Genomic DNA, 16,473 nt, shown 5'->3' with positions numbered 1-16,473 from the left:
GTTTCTGTGGTGGGACCTGCTGGCCAACTGGGTGGGACCAACACATGCTCCTGAAGTTGAGGTCTCTCCCTTTTATGTGCAGGTGAAATATTGTTCCATCTAGTGCTCAACCATGCTGTCTTGCCCCTCATGACTCTGATATCAAGAACAAAGAGCAGAAGTATTTAGTGTCCTCCTCTGGGACTGGCAACCAGCATATAATATTCTGATTAATAATAACACACACTCCAATTTGGGCGTGTTGACACACTCCTGTAATCCCAGCACTTGGGAGGTAGGGACAGGAGGATCAGGAGTTCACCATCATCCTTGGGTACACGGCATGTTAGAAGCCAGCCTGGGGAGCTGGAGAGATGCTCAGCTGTTAAGAGCATGGGTTGTTCTTCCAGAGGTCCTGAGTTTAATCCCAGCAACCACAGGGTGACTCACAGCTATCTGTAATGAGATCTGGCGCCCCCTTCTGTCCTGCAGGCAGACATGTAGGCAGAGCACTGTATACATAGTAAGTTAATAAATCTTTAAAAAAGAAGAAAAAGCAGCCAGCCTGGGATACAAGAGAACTTGTTTTTTTTTTAAATAAGTAAATAAAAAAAATCTAAAAGTAAATAGCATGAATATATACATAAAGATCTCTCAATGCCTACATTTCCCATTTGCTTAAAACTTGTGTTTAAAAAAAAATAATCTAAGTAATATGAATTTGAGTTGCAAACCTAACCAAGATCAGACCAAAATGACTTCTACCAATGCCACCGCTGCTTTGTTCAAGGACAAGGCCTATAGAGTGAGATCGTATCTCACAAAAATCAACTCCACGTTCCACAAACAAAGCAGCAACAACAAACTTATTTATGTTTACATTCATTTAATGCTTAAATCAGTCATTTCTCTCCTCAGTGTAAGGTTTGCACAGAACGGAATGACCTTCCTCCAGAAGGAACTTTGTGGGAGGGCCTCCAACAGCAACTCTTTTCATTTTCAGTCTGCCACTAGGTCCTACTGATTTCAGGTTTGCAATTTTTTAAGTCTCTTTTTTTTTCATTTTTATTTTGTTTTTTTCGAGAAGGATTTCCCTGTGTAACAGTTCTGGCTGTCCTGGAACTTGCTTTTTAGGCCAGGCTGGCCTCGAACTCACAGAGTTCATCCTGCCTTTGCCTCCATCGTGCTGGGATTAAAGGCGTGCACCAGCACACCCGCCTTTTAAATCTCTTTCCTTATATCTATACACACATCCTGCTAGTTTGTTTCCTCTAAGCACGACAGATTTTTAACAGGCGTTGGAGGAGCTGAAGTCTGGCTGGGACATTTGCTAATTTGATAATCACGTTCAAAACAAAAACTTTTTTTTTTTTTTGAGGCAGCAAGCCCCAGGGTTAACAGACTCAAGCAGTCGATTCGATTCCTGCACTAAAGATCATTGTCACCAACCTGGATGCTCTGGCAGGTTGAGGGGACAGCTGAGCAACAAGGGTGTCTAGGACAAGGGAAGAGATGAAGGGTCTCTGTAACCACCACAGCCAGCTGAATAAGGACCTGTAGCTAGAGGCAAGAAGGCAGTTCGGTTCAACACTAAGTGGGCTGGTATTGGTTCAAACCGTGAGTCTGACCCTGACCCTGAGTAGTTTATTTAGGCATATATTTTATGCACAGCACAATTTGGTTAAAAAAAAAATCCTAACGATAATGAACTCAATCTCGTGTGTACAATAAAGCTGAAGACTTGAGTCTTTGCAAACTACATGTGACATCTTCCTTAAAGATACGTTCTATAGATTGACAAGCTCCTAAGGGTCTAGGGAAGGATTCGGTGTGGTCTCAGTCACACAGCTCAAAGGTCACCAGGCTATTAACCGCGCCTGCTCACAGGTTACGCCTCCCTTCCTTTGAAGGAACAACGCAGCGTGTAGAACATTCCTCGTCCCCTAGCAGGGAAAGCACCGCCCTCTGCATCCCTAGAGACGGGCAGCTCTGCTGGGTTGGGTAGAGCCCCGAGGCGGGAGCAACCTCCCTCTGTCTTCACAGCAGTTCGGGAATTGTTTCGAAGCAGTTTGAATGGAGAAGAGGTTGCAGGCGGAGGGGGCCACTAGGCTGGCCCCACACCCACTTCCCAGGGCCAGCCCCCAAGCAGCGGGAGTGAACCTGTGGGTGTGGCCTTGCCTCTGAACTCATCCTAACCAGTCAGATCCCGCCCCTGCAAAGGTGTCCCCGCCCCTTCCTCCTCGTCACCCAATCCCATCACTGCCCAGTGTCGGCCCCGCCCCGCCGCTCTACCCGCTTCGGCTGCAGGCCTGAAGCAGGTTTGCTGTCCCGCAACGGCCATGGAGGCGGTGCTGAAGCGGGAGCTGGGCTACAGCTCGGTCAAAGCTACGGGTCACTCGGGAGGCGGGTGCATTAGCCAGGGCCAGAGTTACGACACGGACAGAGGACGAGTGTTTGTGAAAGTGAACTCCAAGGCGGAGGTAGGACCACCGGTGCTGGGTCCGGCTCCTTGGCCCGGGGCTAAAATGGGGCCTGGTTTGGGTGCACGGTGTGTGTCTGAGATCCCGAGCCTCCCGGGGCTCTAGCTCTGGGTCTAGGTCCGTGGTGGGTAGCGTTAGAGTCCCAGTCTGCAGCCATAGGCTTTGTCTGGCCGCCGTCCACGCGTGACCACCATACCCAGGCGGTCTCACTCTGGCCTCGGGCCTTTGCACAGTCCTCTGCCTTTGCACACTCTGGCCGCACTGGCTTTGCGCATGATGTGGTGTTTTGAGATCGCAGTGTCCGCTTCTATGAGAAAAGCCTTTATGTTTGGCTAGTTTTGAGAAACGTCAGAGGACATGCGTTTTTATCTAGAACTTATTTCAACTCCCAGGGACTAAAGCTCACGGATCAAAGATCTTAAAGTATCAGGTATAATGCACTCACCCCAGCACGTTCAGTTTGTGTGTGGACTTTTTCCGAAGTGCCCTATTGCTTCCCCAGGGCGAGCGAGCTCGGCTGCTTCAGTTGTGCTCCTGGTTGGCACTGTCCCGTTTTCATTTTAATCTGCTCTCTCCAGGGCTTTTGCAAGGGAGGTGGATGGCTTCTGGAGGACTTTTTGGATAAGACTAAAGGTGTTTATCTTCTTGCCGAGCCCTGCACCTCACACACCCTCAAAGTGCTTTTTTATTCTTTCCTTAGAATTGCTGTCTGTAACCAAGGCTGACCTCCAAACGCAGTCCTCTTGTTTCAGATTCTTGCTGGGGTTACAGGTCTTAGCCACAAGCCTGGCTTGCATGTACGTTCATTTTTCTTTCAAGAAAGGAATTCTAGGGCTGGAGAGATGGCTCAGTGGTTAAGAGCATTGCCTGTTCTTCCAAAGGTCCTGAGTTCAATTCCCAGCAACCACATGGTGGCTCACAACCATCTGTAAAGAGGTCTGGTGCCCTCTTCTGGCCTGCAGACATGCACACAGACAGAATATTGTCTACATAATAAATAAATAAATAAATAAATAAATAAATATTTTAAAAAAAAGAAAGGAATTCTACCTTTCACATGTGTGTTAACCTTTGAAATTATTTTCTCAACACTTGTCCCATCTACAGATAACAGTTGAACTCTGTCAACGGTCCTTGAAGTTACTCTTGCGCTAACTTATCCTCAGTGCCAGTGCTTGCTGTGACCGTGATGGCCTTCAAATTCTACGGGCTGGGCTCAGACTCAGAGATTTGCTTTGCGGAGGTCCTGAGTTCAATTCCTATCTGAACTTGCATTCTCTTTCTCAGGAAGCATTTTATTTTATTTATTCTTTATGACACAGATCCACTCTATATGTAGCCCAGGCTAGCCTGGAACTTACTGTGGAATCCTCAGCCTCTCAAGTTAGGTATGATTACACATATCAGCCAGCATATTCTGCTGAGTTTTTTTTAGTTTTATTTATGTACTTATTTATTCAGTTTTAAAGATGATGTGGATGATTGTGTGTGTTGGGAGGGATGTGAGTGTGGTACCCATGAGAACCAAGGGCATCAGATCCTCCTGCAGCTGGAATTGCAGGTAGTTATGGCCTACCTGGTGTGGGAGCTGGGAACTGAATTCAGGCCCTGTGCAAGAGTGGTCTGCTCTTTTAACCGCTAAGCCACCTCTACAGCCCCCTGCTGGGTTCTTTCAAAGTCTACTTTCAATTCTCCAGCCTTCCTCTCCCTTTGATGAATGATGCAGGTACACAGGCCATAAGGCAAACATCTGCTGATTGTAGATATAACTGTTGTGTTGGGAATCCAGCCCTTCCATGTTCTGCTTTCTGTGAGTCAAGACTACTACTAAGGCTGCTCCTGTGTTTGCTTTTTTATGCCTTGCTAGGATCTACCTGGTCTAAGTTTTTCCCCACTTGACTCTTGTGAACATACGTGATTGGTTTATCTCAATTTTAGTTTGTTTCCAGATTTTGTTTTGTTTCCACAATGGTCCAACCGAGGCTTAATTTTCCTATAGGTCTGTTCATGAGTAGCTACTTTTGTAGCTTAGACTCTTCAGACCACAAAAGCAGTAAATGACATCAAAAGGAGCTCTGCTTCTTAATGGCTTCGCTGTCCTTTTTAAACCTCTCCTGATTTTTTTTTCAATGCTGTCTCTGTCACCAGGACCTTTGTGGAAGGTTAGCTTCTCCTTCATAGTCTAAAGAGATTGCTGTGAAGGTTCTGCCTAGGACATAGCTCTTATCTTTCTCCTCAGAAACGTTGGCCCTGTTAGTGAGTAATAACATCTGTAGAGTGTTTAGAACGGGCTGTGTGTTAGCTGCTAACTCAATCATAACCCAAGTTTAAGAAATTCAGTATTCTCTCATTTTATAGGTGAGGAAACTGAAGCCAAGAAAGCTTAAGTAGCTTGCCCAAGATCACAGAGGTAGTAACTACGAGAATGAGTAGGAGAATTTCCACGGTAGCACTGTTCAGTTAGGGATGTTCACACTGTGAAATAGTATACATGGTGAAGGCATAAAACAAATACACCAGACCCCACTACCCATGTCCCTCTGTGTAAAACACAGCACTCAGTAGGCTGAGGCAGGGGGATTGTGAGTTTGAGGCCAGCATGGACTACATAGCAAAACCCTGTCTCATAAAAACAACAACAAAAACCCAACAACACAAAAAGAATGACCAAATGTGCAGAATAGCTCTTTGATGATAGAAGCCAGGGCAGAGAGAGCTGTCCTGGGGTGAGCAATGGCTATTGAGTGAGAAGGAGTGAAATTTCTGTTGGTATCTGGATTCTTGATCTTGTGATGGCAATGCTTCAAGATCGATTGATTGGCACATGTGGGAGGCAAAGCAGGCAGTTCTCTAAAGAGTTTGAGGCCAACCTGGTCCACATAGCCAGTTCCAGAGCAGCCAAGGCTACACAGAGACCGTCTCAAAAAAGCTAACAAACAGAAGGTGTTGGTGGTGCACACTTTTAATCCCAGCACTCAGAAGGCAGAGGCAGATGAATTTCTGAGTCTGAGGCTAGCCTGGTCTACAGAGTGAGTTCCAGGACAGCCAGGACTATGTGGAAAAACTCTGTCTCAAAAAAAACAAAGCAAACAAACAAACAAAATGCAGCTCCAAACTGAGAAGTAGAAGCTTTCTCATACCTGTGTGACTTTGGCACTTCTATTTTTCCCATGAGTTCCCAGAAAGCACTGTCGATTTCTTGAGTCCTCTCTGGCATAAATGTGGTTTGGAACTGTAATGCCTGAAGAAAGCGTGTCTAACTGGTCTTTCTCTGCTGACCTCGGTTTCCTCTCCATTGTTTGACTGACAGGCTAAGAGAATGTTTGAAGGTGAGATGGCCAGTTTGACGGCCATTATGAAGACAGACACAGTGAAAGTCCCCAAGCCTATCAAGGTCCTTGAGGCCCCAGGAGGCGGGAGTATGCTGGTGATGGAGCATTTGGACATGCGGTACCTGAGCAGGTCTGTCTCGACGCCATCCTTTCTGCTTAAAAACAAAGGCTCTATTTTTCCCCGGTGTGGTTCTTTTATTTTGGGGGCATGATTTTGAGGTGTGGTGTAAAGAGCCCTTGGCTGCACAGATGATGACCCTATAGTCTGACTGGCATGTCCTCTCTGCCAACTGGAAGCCAGAGAGGGCTCTCTCAAAGTGAGATGATTACAGAAGACTCTGCTGTGAAATCTAAGAAGACTAGAAAAGGCGGTCAAATAATGGGAATCTCCTATTTCAATTCTGTTTCTTTATTTTGAAACAGTCTTATACAGCTGAGGCTTGATCCTTCTGCCTCCTCCTTCCTAGAATTCTTGCTATTGTGCCTTCATACCTAGTTTTCCTCCTATTTCAGTAGAATGAACTTTTTTTTTTAAAAAATTATTTATTGTATTGTGCATGGGTATTTTGCCTGCCTGCACAGCACAGATATGTGTACCACAAGCATGCCTGGTGTGATAGATTCCTGGAACTGGATCCATCTGGAGAGTTGTGAGCTGCCATCTGGGTGCTGGGAATTCAACCCAGGTCCTCCAGAGGAACATCCAGTGCTCTTAACCACTCCAGTAGGATGAACTTTGTGCTCAATGCTTGACCTGCTTTATGTGCCTTGAGCTCTTTCAGATGGATCTGCTGTCTGTGTGCCGTCTGTTTAGTTCCTGCGTTTTGGTTTTAGTCATGCTGCCAAGCTTGGGTCCCAGCTTGCAGATCTGCACCTTGAGAACAAGAAGCTTGGAGAGGGGCTCCTGAAGGAGGCTGGCACCGTGGGTAAGGGACCCGCTCTGGAGAAGGGCCTTCAGCCCATGGGCTCAGGGATGGGGTGACGCTGTAGCCTGTGCTGATGCCAAAGCAAGGGTGGGCATTTGCCGTGCAGTGAACGCCATGGATGTGATGGGCACAGTGTGTCTTAGACATTCTGAAGGACGGGAGGTATCGCTGGACGTGAAGCTGCGTGATGTTATGGTCGCTTTACGTCTAACTTTCCAGAAGGGAGTCTAATCGAAGTTGTTTAGCTTTCAGTATAAAGTGGCTCCTTTAAACACATTGTTGTCTCTTCCGTGTACAACACCCTTGAGACTCAGAATGACGGCCCTAATGCCCCCCATCGTAGAACAATGCTCTGGTGTTAGCATTGAGAGAATTTCCCAGGATGTTCAGGCTGACAGTTTGTAATTCACGCACTGACTCTGCTAGACAGAATAGCTGATAGTCAGAAAGCAGATGATCGGTCTACTGTGTAATGTTCTACTGGTGGGTCCTGGTAGCCTGCCCCTGCTGTGAGGATACACTGGTTGTACCATCAACCTGTCTCTGTCTCTGTGCTGTGAGGATACACTCACTGATAGTACCATCAGCCTGTCTCTGTGCTGTGAGGATACACTGGTAGTACCATCAGCCTGTCTCTGTCTCTGTGCTGTGAGGATACACTGGTAGTACCATCAGCCTGTCTCTGTGCTGTGAGGATACACTGGTAGTACCATCAGCCTGTCTCTGTGCTGTGAGGATACACTGGTAGTACCATCAGCCTGTCTCTGTCTCTGTGCTGTGAGGATACACTGGTAGTACCATCAGCCTGTCTCTGTCTCTGTGCTGTGAGGATACACTGGTAGTACCATCAGCCTGTCTCTGTGCTGTGAGGATACACTGGTAGTACCGTCAGCCTGTCTCTGTCTCTGTGCTGTGAGGATACACTCATTGGTAGTACCGTCAGCCTGTCTCTGTGCTGTGAGGATACACTCACTGGTAGTACCATCAGCCTGTCTCTGTCTCTGTGCTGTGAGGATACACTGGTAGTACCATCAGCCTGTCTCTGTCTCTGTGCTGTGAGGATACACTCACTGGTAGTACCATCAGCCTGTCTCTGTGTTGTGAGGATACACTGGTAGTACCGTCAGCCTGTCTCTGTGCTGTGAGGATACACTCACTGGTAGTACCATCAGCCTGTCTCTGTCTCTGTGCTGTGAGGATACACTCACTGGTAGTACCATCAGCCTGTCTCTGTCTCTGTGCTGTGAGGATACACTCACTGGTAGTACCATCAGCCTGTCTCTGTCTCTGTGCTGTGAGGATACACTCACTGGTAGTACCATCAGCCTGTCTCTGTGTTGTGAGGATACACTGGTAGTACCATCAGCCTGTCTCTGTCTCTGTGCTGTGATGATACACTGGTCGTACCATCAGCCTGCCTCTGTGCTGTGAGGATCTACTAATAGGCCCGTTAACTGGCTTTCCTGTTGCTCCCAGGCTGCATGGAATTCATTATTGAGAGTTTCTTGAGTTGGGGAGGCACATGAGTTTGATGCCATTTCAAAGTGTAATAGAAGTTTTTGTTTGTGTATTTTTTGAGACAGGGTTTCTCTGTGTAGCTTTTTGGCTGTCCTGATACTCACTCTGTAGACCAGGCTGGCCTCAAACTAACAGAGATCTGCCTGCCTCTGCCTCCCTAGTGCTAGGATTCAAGGTATGTGCACCACCACGACCCAGCAAGTATAATAATTTTATCTGTCAAAAGTGGAACTACAAAGCCGGGTGGTGATGGCACACGCCTTTATTCCCAGCACTTGGGAGGCAGAGGCAGGCGGGTCTTTGTGAGTTCGAGACCAGCCTGGTCTACAAGAGCTAGTTCCAGGACAGGCTCCAAAGCCACAGAGAAACCCTGTCTCGAAAAACCAAAAAAAAAAAAAAAAAAAAAAAAAAAAAAAAAAAAAAAAAAGGAACTAGCCACTTAAAAACCTCTTTTCTTGATGAATTGTGTGGTAGATATTTTTTTCTTCTCTAAACAAATGCATGTTTTATTTATTTTTGGCAATGTTTTATATCCCTCCATCCCCATGCATTCTCTGGTACTTGGTTCTGCTTCTAGAATAGCTAGTGTCCTTGGTTATTAAGTTTGCTAAAGCAGATGCTATTCTGAGTGATCTGAGGGTCTTGCTTATCTCTGGGTGCAGGCATGGGGAGATAAGGGCACATTGACTGCAAAGGAACAGCTCTGAGCTCCCAGGGTGGGCTGAGGGTCTTTTGGGACAAGGGGACAAACTAGTGACCTTTCTTTGTTTCTTTTTGTGTGAAAGGGAAAGGAAGTGGACAGGCAGAGCGGCCCTTTGTGGACCAGTTTGGATTTGATGTAGTGACATGCTGTGGATACCTCCCCCAGGTGAGTGACACGGAACTTACTTCCGTTTCACAGTCAGACACAGTAGGGAAGTCACCCTATTCCTTTTCTGGGAGATTTTGTAAGTCTTTGCACCATTTTTTCCCTGATAATTTTTAAGAAGTTGACATGAAGTAAACTCACATGTTAGATTAAGATGGAAAATGAGACAGAACAAAAAGTTAGAATGCTGGATTTCAAGGAAGGGTTAAAAATGAGAAAATCTGTAACTTTTGTTTTATTTTGATTATAATTATTTGTTTGTTTGTTTGTTTTGAGACAAGATCTCACTGTGTAGCTTTGTAGTAGTGAGCCTGAAGCTCACTTTGTAGACCAAATGGCCTTGAACTTGTGGATAACTGTAAATGGAGACTAGACTACAGGAGACTACATGTTGGTTTCCTGGCCACCCAGACCTGAATAATCACACAGAAACTGAATTAATTACAGCACTGTTTGGCTGATGGCTCAGGCATATTCCTTGCTAGCTTTTACATCTTAACCCATTTCTATTAATCTATGTATCACCACGAGGCTGTGGCTTACTGGTAAGGTTCCGGCATCTTTTCCTTTGGCAGCCACATGGCGTCTCTTTGACTCAGTCTACTCTATTTATATCTCTGTTCAGATTTCCTGCCTGGCTTTATTCTGCCCTGTCATAGGCCAAAGCAGCTTCTTTATTAACCATTGGTAATAAAACATATTCACAGCATACAGAGGGGAATCCCACATCAGACATCTGCCTGTTTCTGCCTCCCAATTCTTGGGATTAAAGGTGTTTACCACAATGCCCAACTTATATTTAGAGATTTTTTTTTATTATATATATGTGTGTGTATGTATGTATGCTTACCTGCTAAGGCAGAAGAAGGAATTAGATCTTTTAAAGCTGTAGTCACAAGTGGTTGTGAGTAGCCTGAAGTGAGGTGCTTGTAACTTCAGCTTTTCTGTATCCCACCCATACATGAGTCCCTTTTAAAATAATCACTCAGAGAAGCTGGGCGGTGGTGGTGCATGCCTTTAATCCCAGCACTCAGGAGGCAGAGGCAGGTGGATCTTTGTGAGTTCGAGGCCAGCTTGGTCTACAAGAGCTAGTTCCAGGACAGGCTTCAAAGCTACAGAGAAACCCTGTCTCGAAAGCCAAAAATAAATAAATAAATAAATGTCACTCAGAGGCTTAATATTAATTAGAAACTATTTGGCCTATTAGCTCAGGGTTATTATTAACTAGCTCTTACAGCTAAATTAACCCATTTTCATTAGTCTGTATTTTACCACGAGACTTGTGGCTTGTTCCCTCACATTTTGCTTCTCCAGCTTCTCACCAGCGTCTCCCAGACTCCACCTTTCTTCCTGTTTCTTCGCTTGGATTTTCCACCTCAACTCTTCCTGACTAATGGCCAAATCAGCTTCTTTATTAACCAATGGTAATAAAACATATCGACAGCATACAGAGAGAAACCCACATCAGTTGCTGCGACCTGAATTTGGCCTTCTACAAGAGCAGCAAGCCCTGTTAATGCTAAGCCATCTCCACAGTGTGGGTTCTGTGTAAAGTACATTGTTTTACTTAAGGACCTGAACGGATGAGGGTTTTACTGTGAGCAGAGGTCTTAGGTCCACTCCCCTGTGGTTACCAAAGTACTAAACTCTCAAAGACAGCACACTGACTGGCCTTATACCTTTCATGTTCATGGTTTATGTCTGTTCCCGGGGAGTTCCTGCCTGATGTCCAGCAAATACAAAGTAGATTGGTGACAGCTGTGACAGTTTTAATTGTCAGTTTGTTACAGTCTAGAATCACCTGGGCAGAGAGTCACGGTGAGGAATTATCTGGATCGGGTTGGCCTGTGGGCAAGCCTGTGACAGATTTTCTTAGTAGGAAGACCCACCCTGAATCTGGGCAGCACCAATGCCTGACTCTGGATGTGAAGAGCTGTTCCTGTTGCCTTGACCTTCCTGAAATGATGGAACATCATCTGGAATTTTAAGATAAAAAGCAAACAAACCAAAAATACCCCTAAGGATGGCTTTATGAGGGGATTTTTTCACAGTCACAAAAAGGAAACCAGGAAATCTCTTTGCCTAGAGGCATGAATGCAGAATCTAGAAATAGAAACTTCTAGATGTTTTATGGGTGGTGGTGGTGCCCGCCTTTAATCCCAGTATTCGGGAGGCAGAGGCCAGCCTACAGCCAAGGCTACACAGAGAAACTCTATCTCAAAAACAAAACAAAACAAAAAGCCCAAACTAAATTGATATGGAAAGTCCTCCCGTATATGTGTTGCTTTTATTGGTTAATGAATAAAGAAGCTGTTTTGGTCAGTGGCTTAGCAGAATAGAGCTAGGTGGGGAAAATAAACTGAATTCTGGGAGAAAGAAGGCAGAGTAGAGTAGCTCTGCCAGAGACAGATGCCAGATGGAACCTCGCCTGTAAGCCACAGCCACGTGGCGATGCACAGACTAATAGAAATGGGTTGGATTAAGATGTAAGAGTTAACCAAGCTGGCCTCAAACTCCCAGAGATCCGCCTGCCTCTGCCTCCCAAGTGCTGGGATTAAAGGAGGCCAGCCTGGTCTACAAGAGCTAGTTCCGGGACAGGCACCAAAGCTACAGAGAAACCCTGTCTCGAAAAAACAAAAAACAACAACAACAAAAAGAGTTAGCCAATAAAAAGCTAGAGCTAATAGGCCAAGCAGTGATTTATTTAATACAGTTTCTGTGTGGTTATTTCGGGAGTCTGGGTGTCTGGGAACAAACAAGCAGCCTCCTACTACACTAGATGTTTTATGGTGGGCACAGGGGCCATAGCAGGGTGGTAAGCACCTGTGCCTGGACGTTCTTCTTATGGAAGAGGTTCCATATGACTTTTCTCATCTCTCCCAGGACAAGGTAAATGTGGCCAGGTAGATGGTCAGAAACAAGCCCTGAGATCCAGAGGGTCAACTAGCTCAGGCCTTTGTCCCATAGTTGTAGTTAAATTGTTTGAATTGATCTCCAGGCCTGGAAGGCTGCAACTAGTCACCCGGCACACCCTGCTGACCATTCCCTGGGGACGCTGGACCTACAGTCTCAGCCTGTGCTGAGACTTCATGCTGCCCGGTCTTCCCTCAGCTCTTAGCCTCCTGTGGCTGCTACACCTCTTCATGCTTCCTGCAGCCCGTTCTACACTGGGAGTTCTGTGCACTCAAGTCTCCTTCAGTTCTGAAGTTTTCTGTAAAGTCTGTGTGCTGACTTTGTGTGTCAACTTGACAGAAGCGAGAGTCCTCAGAGGAGGGAGCCTTAGTTGAGGAAACGCCTCCTTGAGATCCAGCTGCAAGGCATCTTCTCATTTAGTGATCCATGGTGGAGGGCCCAGCCCACGGTGGGTGGTGCTACCCCTGGGCTGGTGGTCCTGGGTTCTATAAGAAAGCAGGCTGAGTAAGCCATGGGAAGCAAGCCAGTCAACAGCTCCCCTCCATGGCCTCTGTGTCAGCTCCTGCCTCTGGGATCCTGCCCTGTTTGACTTCCTGTCCTGACTTCCTCCAGTGATGAACAGCAATGCTGAAGTGTCAGCCTAATAAACCCTTTCCTCCCCAGCTTGCTTTCTGGTCATGGTATTTCATCACAGCAACAGAAACCCTGACTAAGATAGTCTGCTTTGCCCTATTCTCTCTCCTGGGCAGGTAAATGACTGGCAGAAAGACTGGGTCACATTCTATGCCAGTCAGCGCATTCAGCCCCAGATGGACATGGTGGAGAAGAGGTCCGGAGACCGGGAAGCTCTTGAGCTGTGGTCTGCTCTGCAGGTGAGCAGGGCCTTCTCTGTATACCCAATGCCAACAGTGCCCACTGAGCACTGATGGGGGGGCACCAGAGCATGGGCAGCGCTGATTGTATTTCTTTTTTTTTTTTTTTTTTTTTTTTGGTTTTTTCGAGACAGGGTTTCTCTGTGGCTTTGGAGCCTGTCCTGGAACTAGCTCTGTAGACCAGGCTGGTCTCGAACTCACAGAGATCCTCCTGTCTCTGCCTCCCGAGTGCTGGGATTAAAGGCGTGGGCCACCATCGCCCGGCTCGCTGATTGTATTTCTTACAGCAGTGCCTGTCTCTCTCTAAGTCAGACACATCTGAGTAACAGCTCGTAGATCTGTGGAACAGCACTTAGGAAGACACCTACACCTCCATATTCATTGACTACCTTGTCTAAGACTCCATCTTTCTCCTTGCAGGTGAAGATTCCTGACCTGTTTCGTGACCTGGAAATTGTGCCCTCCTTACTTCACGGAGACCTCTGGGGAGGGAATGTAGCAGAAGATTCCTCTGGGCCCATAATTTTTGATCCAGCTTCCTTCTATGGCCACTCAGAATATGAGCTGGCAATAGCTGGCATGTTCGGGGGCTTCAGCAGCTCCTTTTACTCTGCCTATCATAGCAAAATCCCTAAAGCCCCAGGATTTGATAAGCGCTTGCAGCTGTATCAGCTCTTTCACTACCTGAACCACTGGAATCATTTTGGATCTGGATACAGAGGATCCTCTCTCAACATAATGAGGAATCTCAGCAAATGAACTGGCCAGAGGGCAGTCTGTTCTGAGTGTGCTGGGTCTCCTAACAAGATGATTCTGTGTGCAGATCAAGTCTTACATCACAAGTGTCACTGCCCTGAGGGAAGTGCCTCGGAGTCAGGTGACCAGATTCCAGCTATTCCAAGGAGTTCATGATTCTCCACCGTCTTTTCCTCATGGATTCTTTCCATTTACTCCATGGCTGCACTTGCTTAAGATACCTTGACATCTTATTTCTTAGCCTTGTAGAGCATGGGTTATTTCAGAGGAATGGCTATATAATCTTGAAGTTGCGTACATTGTGAGACTTCCTGGCTAGGTTAGGCCTCAGTTGTGATTTGAGCAGAGACTTAGGAAGTTTAGGTACAGGGCGCCACACCGTGCTGCAAAGGAAAGAACTGTGAGGACCGTGTTGGTGTGGCCGAGGTGCCCACCTCCCATCGCTTCCTTGTTGTGCATATGGAACATTTCTGAGCTCTTCACAGTGATGCTTTGTAATGGTCAGGCTTGATCTAGACATGGAGTCCTCTTGTCAGGAGATCTGAGTAATGACCAACTCTGAAATCAGTGATATTCCCTCTGCTTGTGTAGTGCTTCTGAACCCTGCCACAAGCTGAGCTGGTCTGGAGATTGGTTTGAGGACCGATCAAGCTACCAACCTTAGGGTAACTTGGCTCAGTTTAGGAGCCTGGAAAAACATTATGCCAGCGTTGTGCTGTTTTCTCCTCTTGTTCCTCCTCCTCCTCCTCCTCTTCTTCTTCTTCCTCCTCCTCCCTTTTGTTTTTCAAGATAGGGTTTCTCTGTGTAGATCAGGCTGGCCTCAAACTTAGAGATCCACCTGCCTCGGCCTCCTGAGTGCGGGGGTTAAAGATGTGCACCACCACTACCTTGCCTTACACTGCTATAGAGATTTACATTGGTATGGATCTTGGTTTACATTTTGTTATATGTATATTTCTCCTCTTGATTGAAGCTAGAGCTAATGGGCCAAGCAGTGATTTAATTAATACAGTTTCTGTGCGATTATTTTGGTTCTGGGCGGCCGGGACGAACAAGCGGCTCCTTGCAACATTGTGCTGTTCTCTAAAACTGTCATTTCCTTGCAACATATGAACATTTGTGTTATTATTTTTTGTCTTTCAACATTGTAGAAATGGGAAATTTCATGGTTGAAATTGATGCTGATAAATCTTTTTGCCTAAAAATTTGAATATAATTGCAGTTGTTTCAGTGATGCCTGAGACTTTTTTTCCACATACATGTGCTCAACATTTATCTTAGCTGTTCGCCAGAAAATATTGTAATGCTATATTGCCTGAAACTCACTGTGTAGACCAGGCTGGCCTCGAACTCACAGAGATCCACCTACCTCTGCCTCCTGAGTTCTAGGATTAGAGGTGTGTGCCACCACCACCTGCAGACCCTACTACTGTTTTCAGAGACTTAGTATCCCAACTGTCTTGCCTCTGAATTGTTAGTGGCTCTTATTAGCCCTCCCTATGCAGTTGGGTCCTGTTCTCACAGCTTCTTTCTGTGTGCCTCTCATTGTAGCTATCGTCTGCCAGGACCTTAGTGAAGCTCAGAGAGCTGTGGGAGGACAGGCTTTCTTTCTGAGATAACCTAGCAGTCTGTCCAGAGACTGATGGCCGATTCACCTGAAACATCCCTGGGATTTTTAGACACCAGTTACACAGAATAGCCTAGAAACTTCCAGAGAGGGGATAGATCCTATGAAGAATTAAAATGCCTCAAACCTCCCAATGGTTAAAGAAGCTGACAAGCAACGGAGCCTTCTTAGTCTGAAGCAGAACGGTCTGACCACCCTGAATTTTCTACACAGTCAATTTGTCAGCCAATAATAAAGACGTTTCTGGTCATGTTGTTTTCAATGTTTCATGTCCTGGTAGGACAGGCCTCAGGTGGAGACAGCAGTTAACGTTTCCTCTAGATGGCCGTTCTACCTGATTTTTTTTGGTTTTTTTGATTTTTCGAGACAGGGTTTCTCCGTAGCTTTTTGGTTCCTGTCCTGGAACTAGCTCTTGTAGACCAGACTGGCCTCGAACTCACAGAGATCCGCCTGCCTCTGCCTCCTGAGTGCTGGTATTAAAAGCGTGCGCCACCACCGCCCAGCTCATTCTACCTGCTTTTTGGAGTGAGCTCTCCACACTGTCAAGTCCATCTACTTGGTATGGCCTTGACAGATCATAACCAGTGTGTGGGGGGCAGAGAAGGCCCATGTGGGTTTGCTTTTCACATGAGCCGCAAGATCAACACCAAAGCTCAGATCCATGATAATCTGGCAAAGCCTTTCCTCCAGGGGACGCTCAGAGAAACGACAAGGCTTTCCTGCGGTCTGAGCGTGAATGTCGACTGTGCTTGCAGAAAATACCCACCATGGCTTTTTCTTCTCAGATATTCACAGCCTGAAGACTGCTCCGCTACAGAGACTGCTGCTGACTCCGGCTCCTACTGAGATTAGTGGAGCCTGCCCCCTTCCTTTAGCTAAATACCACAAACCCTGGCTACTTGTTCAACTGTAAATAACAAGCACACTGAGATTCTGGGATGCTGAAGCCTCGTTCAAGCCTTTTCTGTGTGTCCGTCCATACATTGTCTTTGCATTTCCTCACCACCCAATTAGGTCAGTCCCTGGAGCCATGGAAGACCCACAGAGGGAAGACAGGGAGCGGTGCTTGGGTTTAGAACCCGGTTAGAAAAGGCCCTGGGGTGGAACCTTGGCTCTGGAGACTCCCACTCTGGCTTCCATGATTGGGAATGTTCAAGCCACATTGGGAGGCGGTATCAATGTACCTTGGTTGATGGTGTCTG

At 46.5% G+C, this 16,473-nt stretch overlaps 1 protein-coding gene across 1 annotated transcript; it reads left to right on the top strand.

The window, feature by feature from the left end:
• Nucleotides 1-2,278: 2,278 nt before the first annotated feature.
• Nucleotides 2,279-14,490, top strand: LOC121444115 (ketosamine-3-kinase). Its single transcript, XM_041645896.1, has 6 exons — nucleotides 2,279-2,459; nucleotides 5,770-5,921; nucleotides 6,626-6,717; nucleotides 9,021-9,103; nucleotides 12,766-12,888; nucleotides 13,309-14,490. The coding sequence occupies exons 1-6, from the start codon at nucleotides 2,319-2,321 to the stop codon at nucleotides 13,645-13,647; spliced, it is 930 nt and encodes a 309-aa protein (XP_041501830.1). The 5' UTR covers nucleotides 2,279-2,318; the 3' UTR covers nucleotides 13,648-14,490.
• Nucleotides 14,491-16,473: the final 1,983 nt, after the last annotated feature.

Source organism: Microtus oregoni, unplaced genomic scaffold, assembly GCF_018167655.1.
Source record: "Microtus oregoni isolate MIOR12 unplaced genomic scaffold, Mior012 000117F_ref0000505, whole genome shotgun sequence".
Lineage (NCBI taxonomy): Eukaryota > Metazoa > Chordata > Mammalia > Rodentia > Cricetidae > Microtus > Microtus oregoni.
The sequence above is the reverse complement of the archived record's forward strand: the minus strand, read 5'-3'. Positions and strand labels throughout refer to the sequence as shown.

What these genes read in the sequence shown, in the direction of transcription:
- LOC121444115 (XM_041645896.1), top strand. Translation starts at nt 2,319, where the DNA reads ATGGAGGCGGTGCTGAAGCGGGAGCTGGGCTACAGCTCGGTCAAAGCT. An exon ending in GCTGTGGATACCTCCCCCAG is followed by an intron (nt 9,104 to 12,765) that starts GTGAGTGACACG and finishes TCTCCTGGGCAG; the next exon opens with GTAAATGACTGGCAGAAAGA. An exon ending in AGCTGTGGTCTGCTCTGCAG is followed by an intron (nt 12,889 to 13,308) that starts GTGAGCAGGGCC and finishes TTCTCCTTGCAG; the next exon opens with GTGAAGATTCCTGACCTGTT.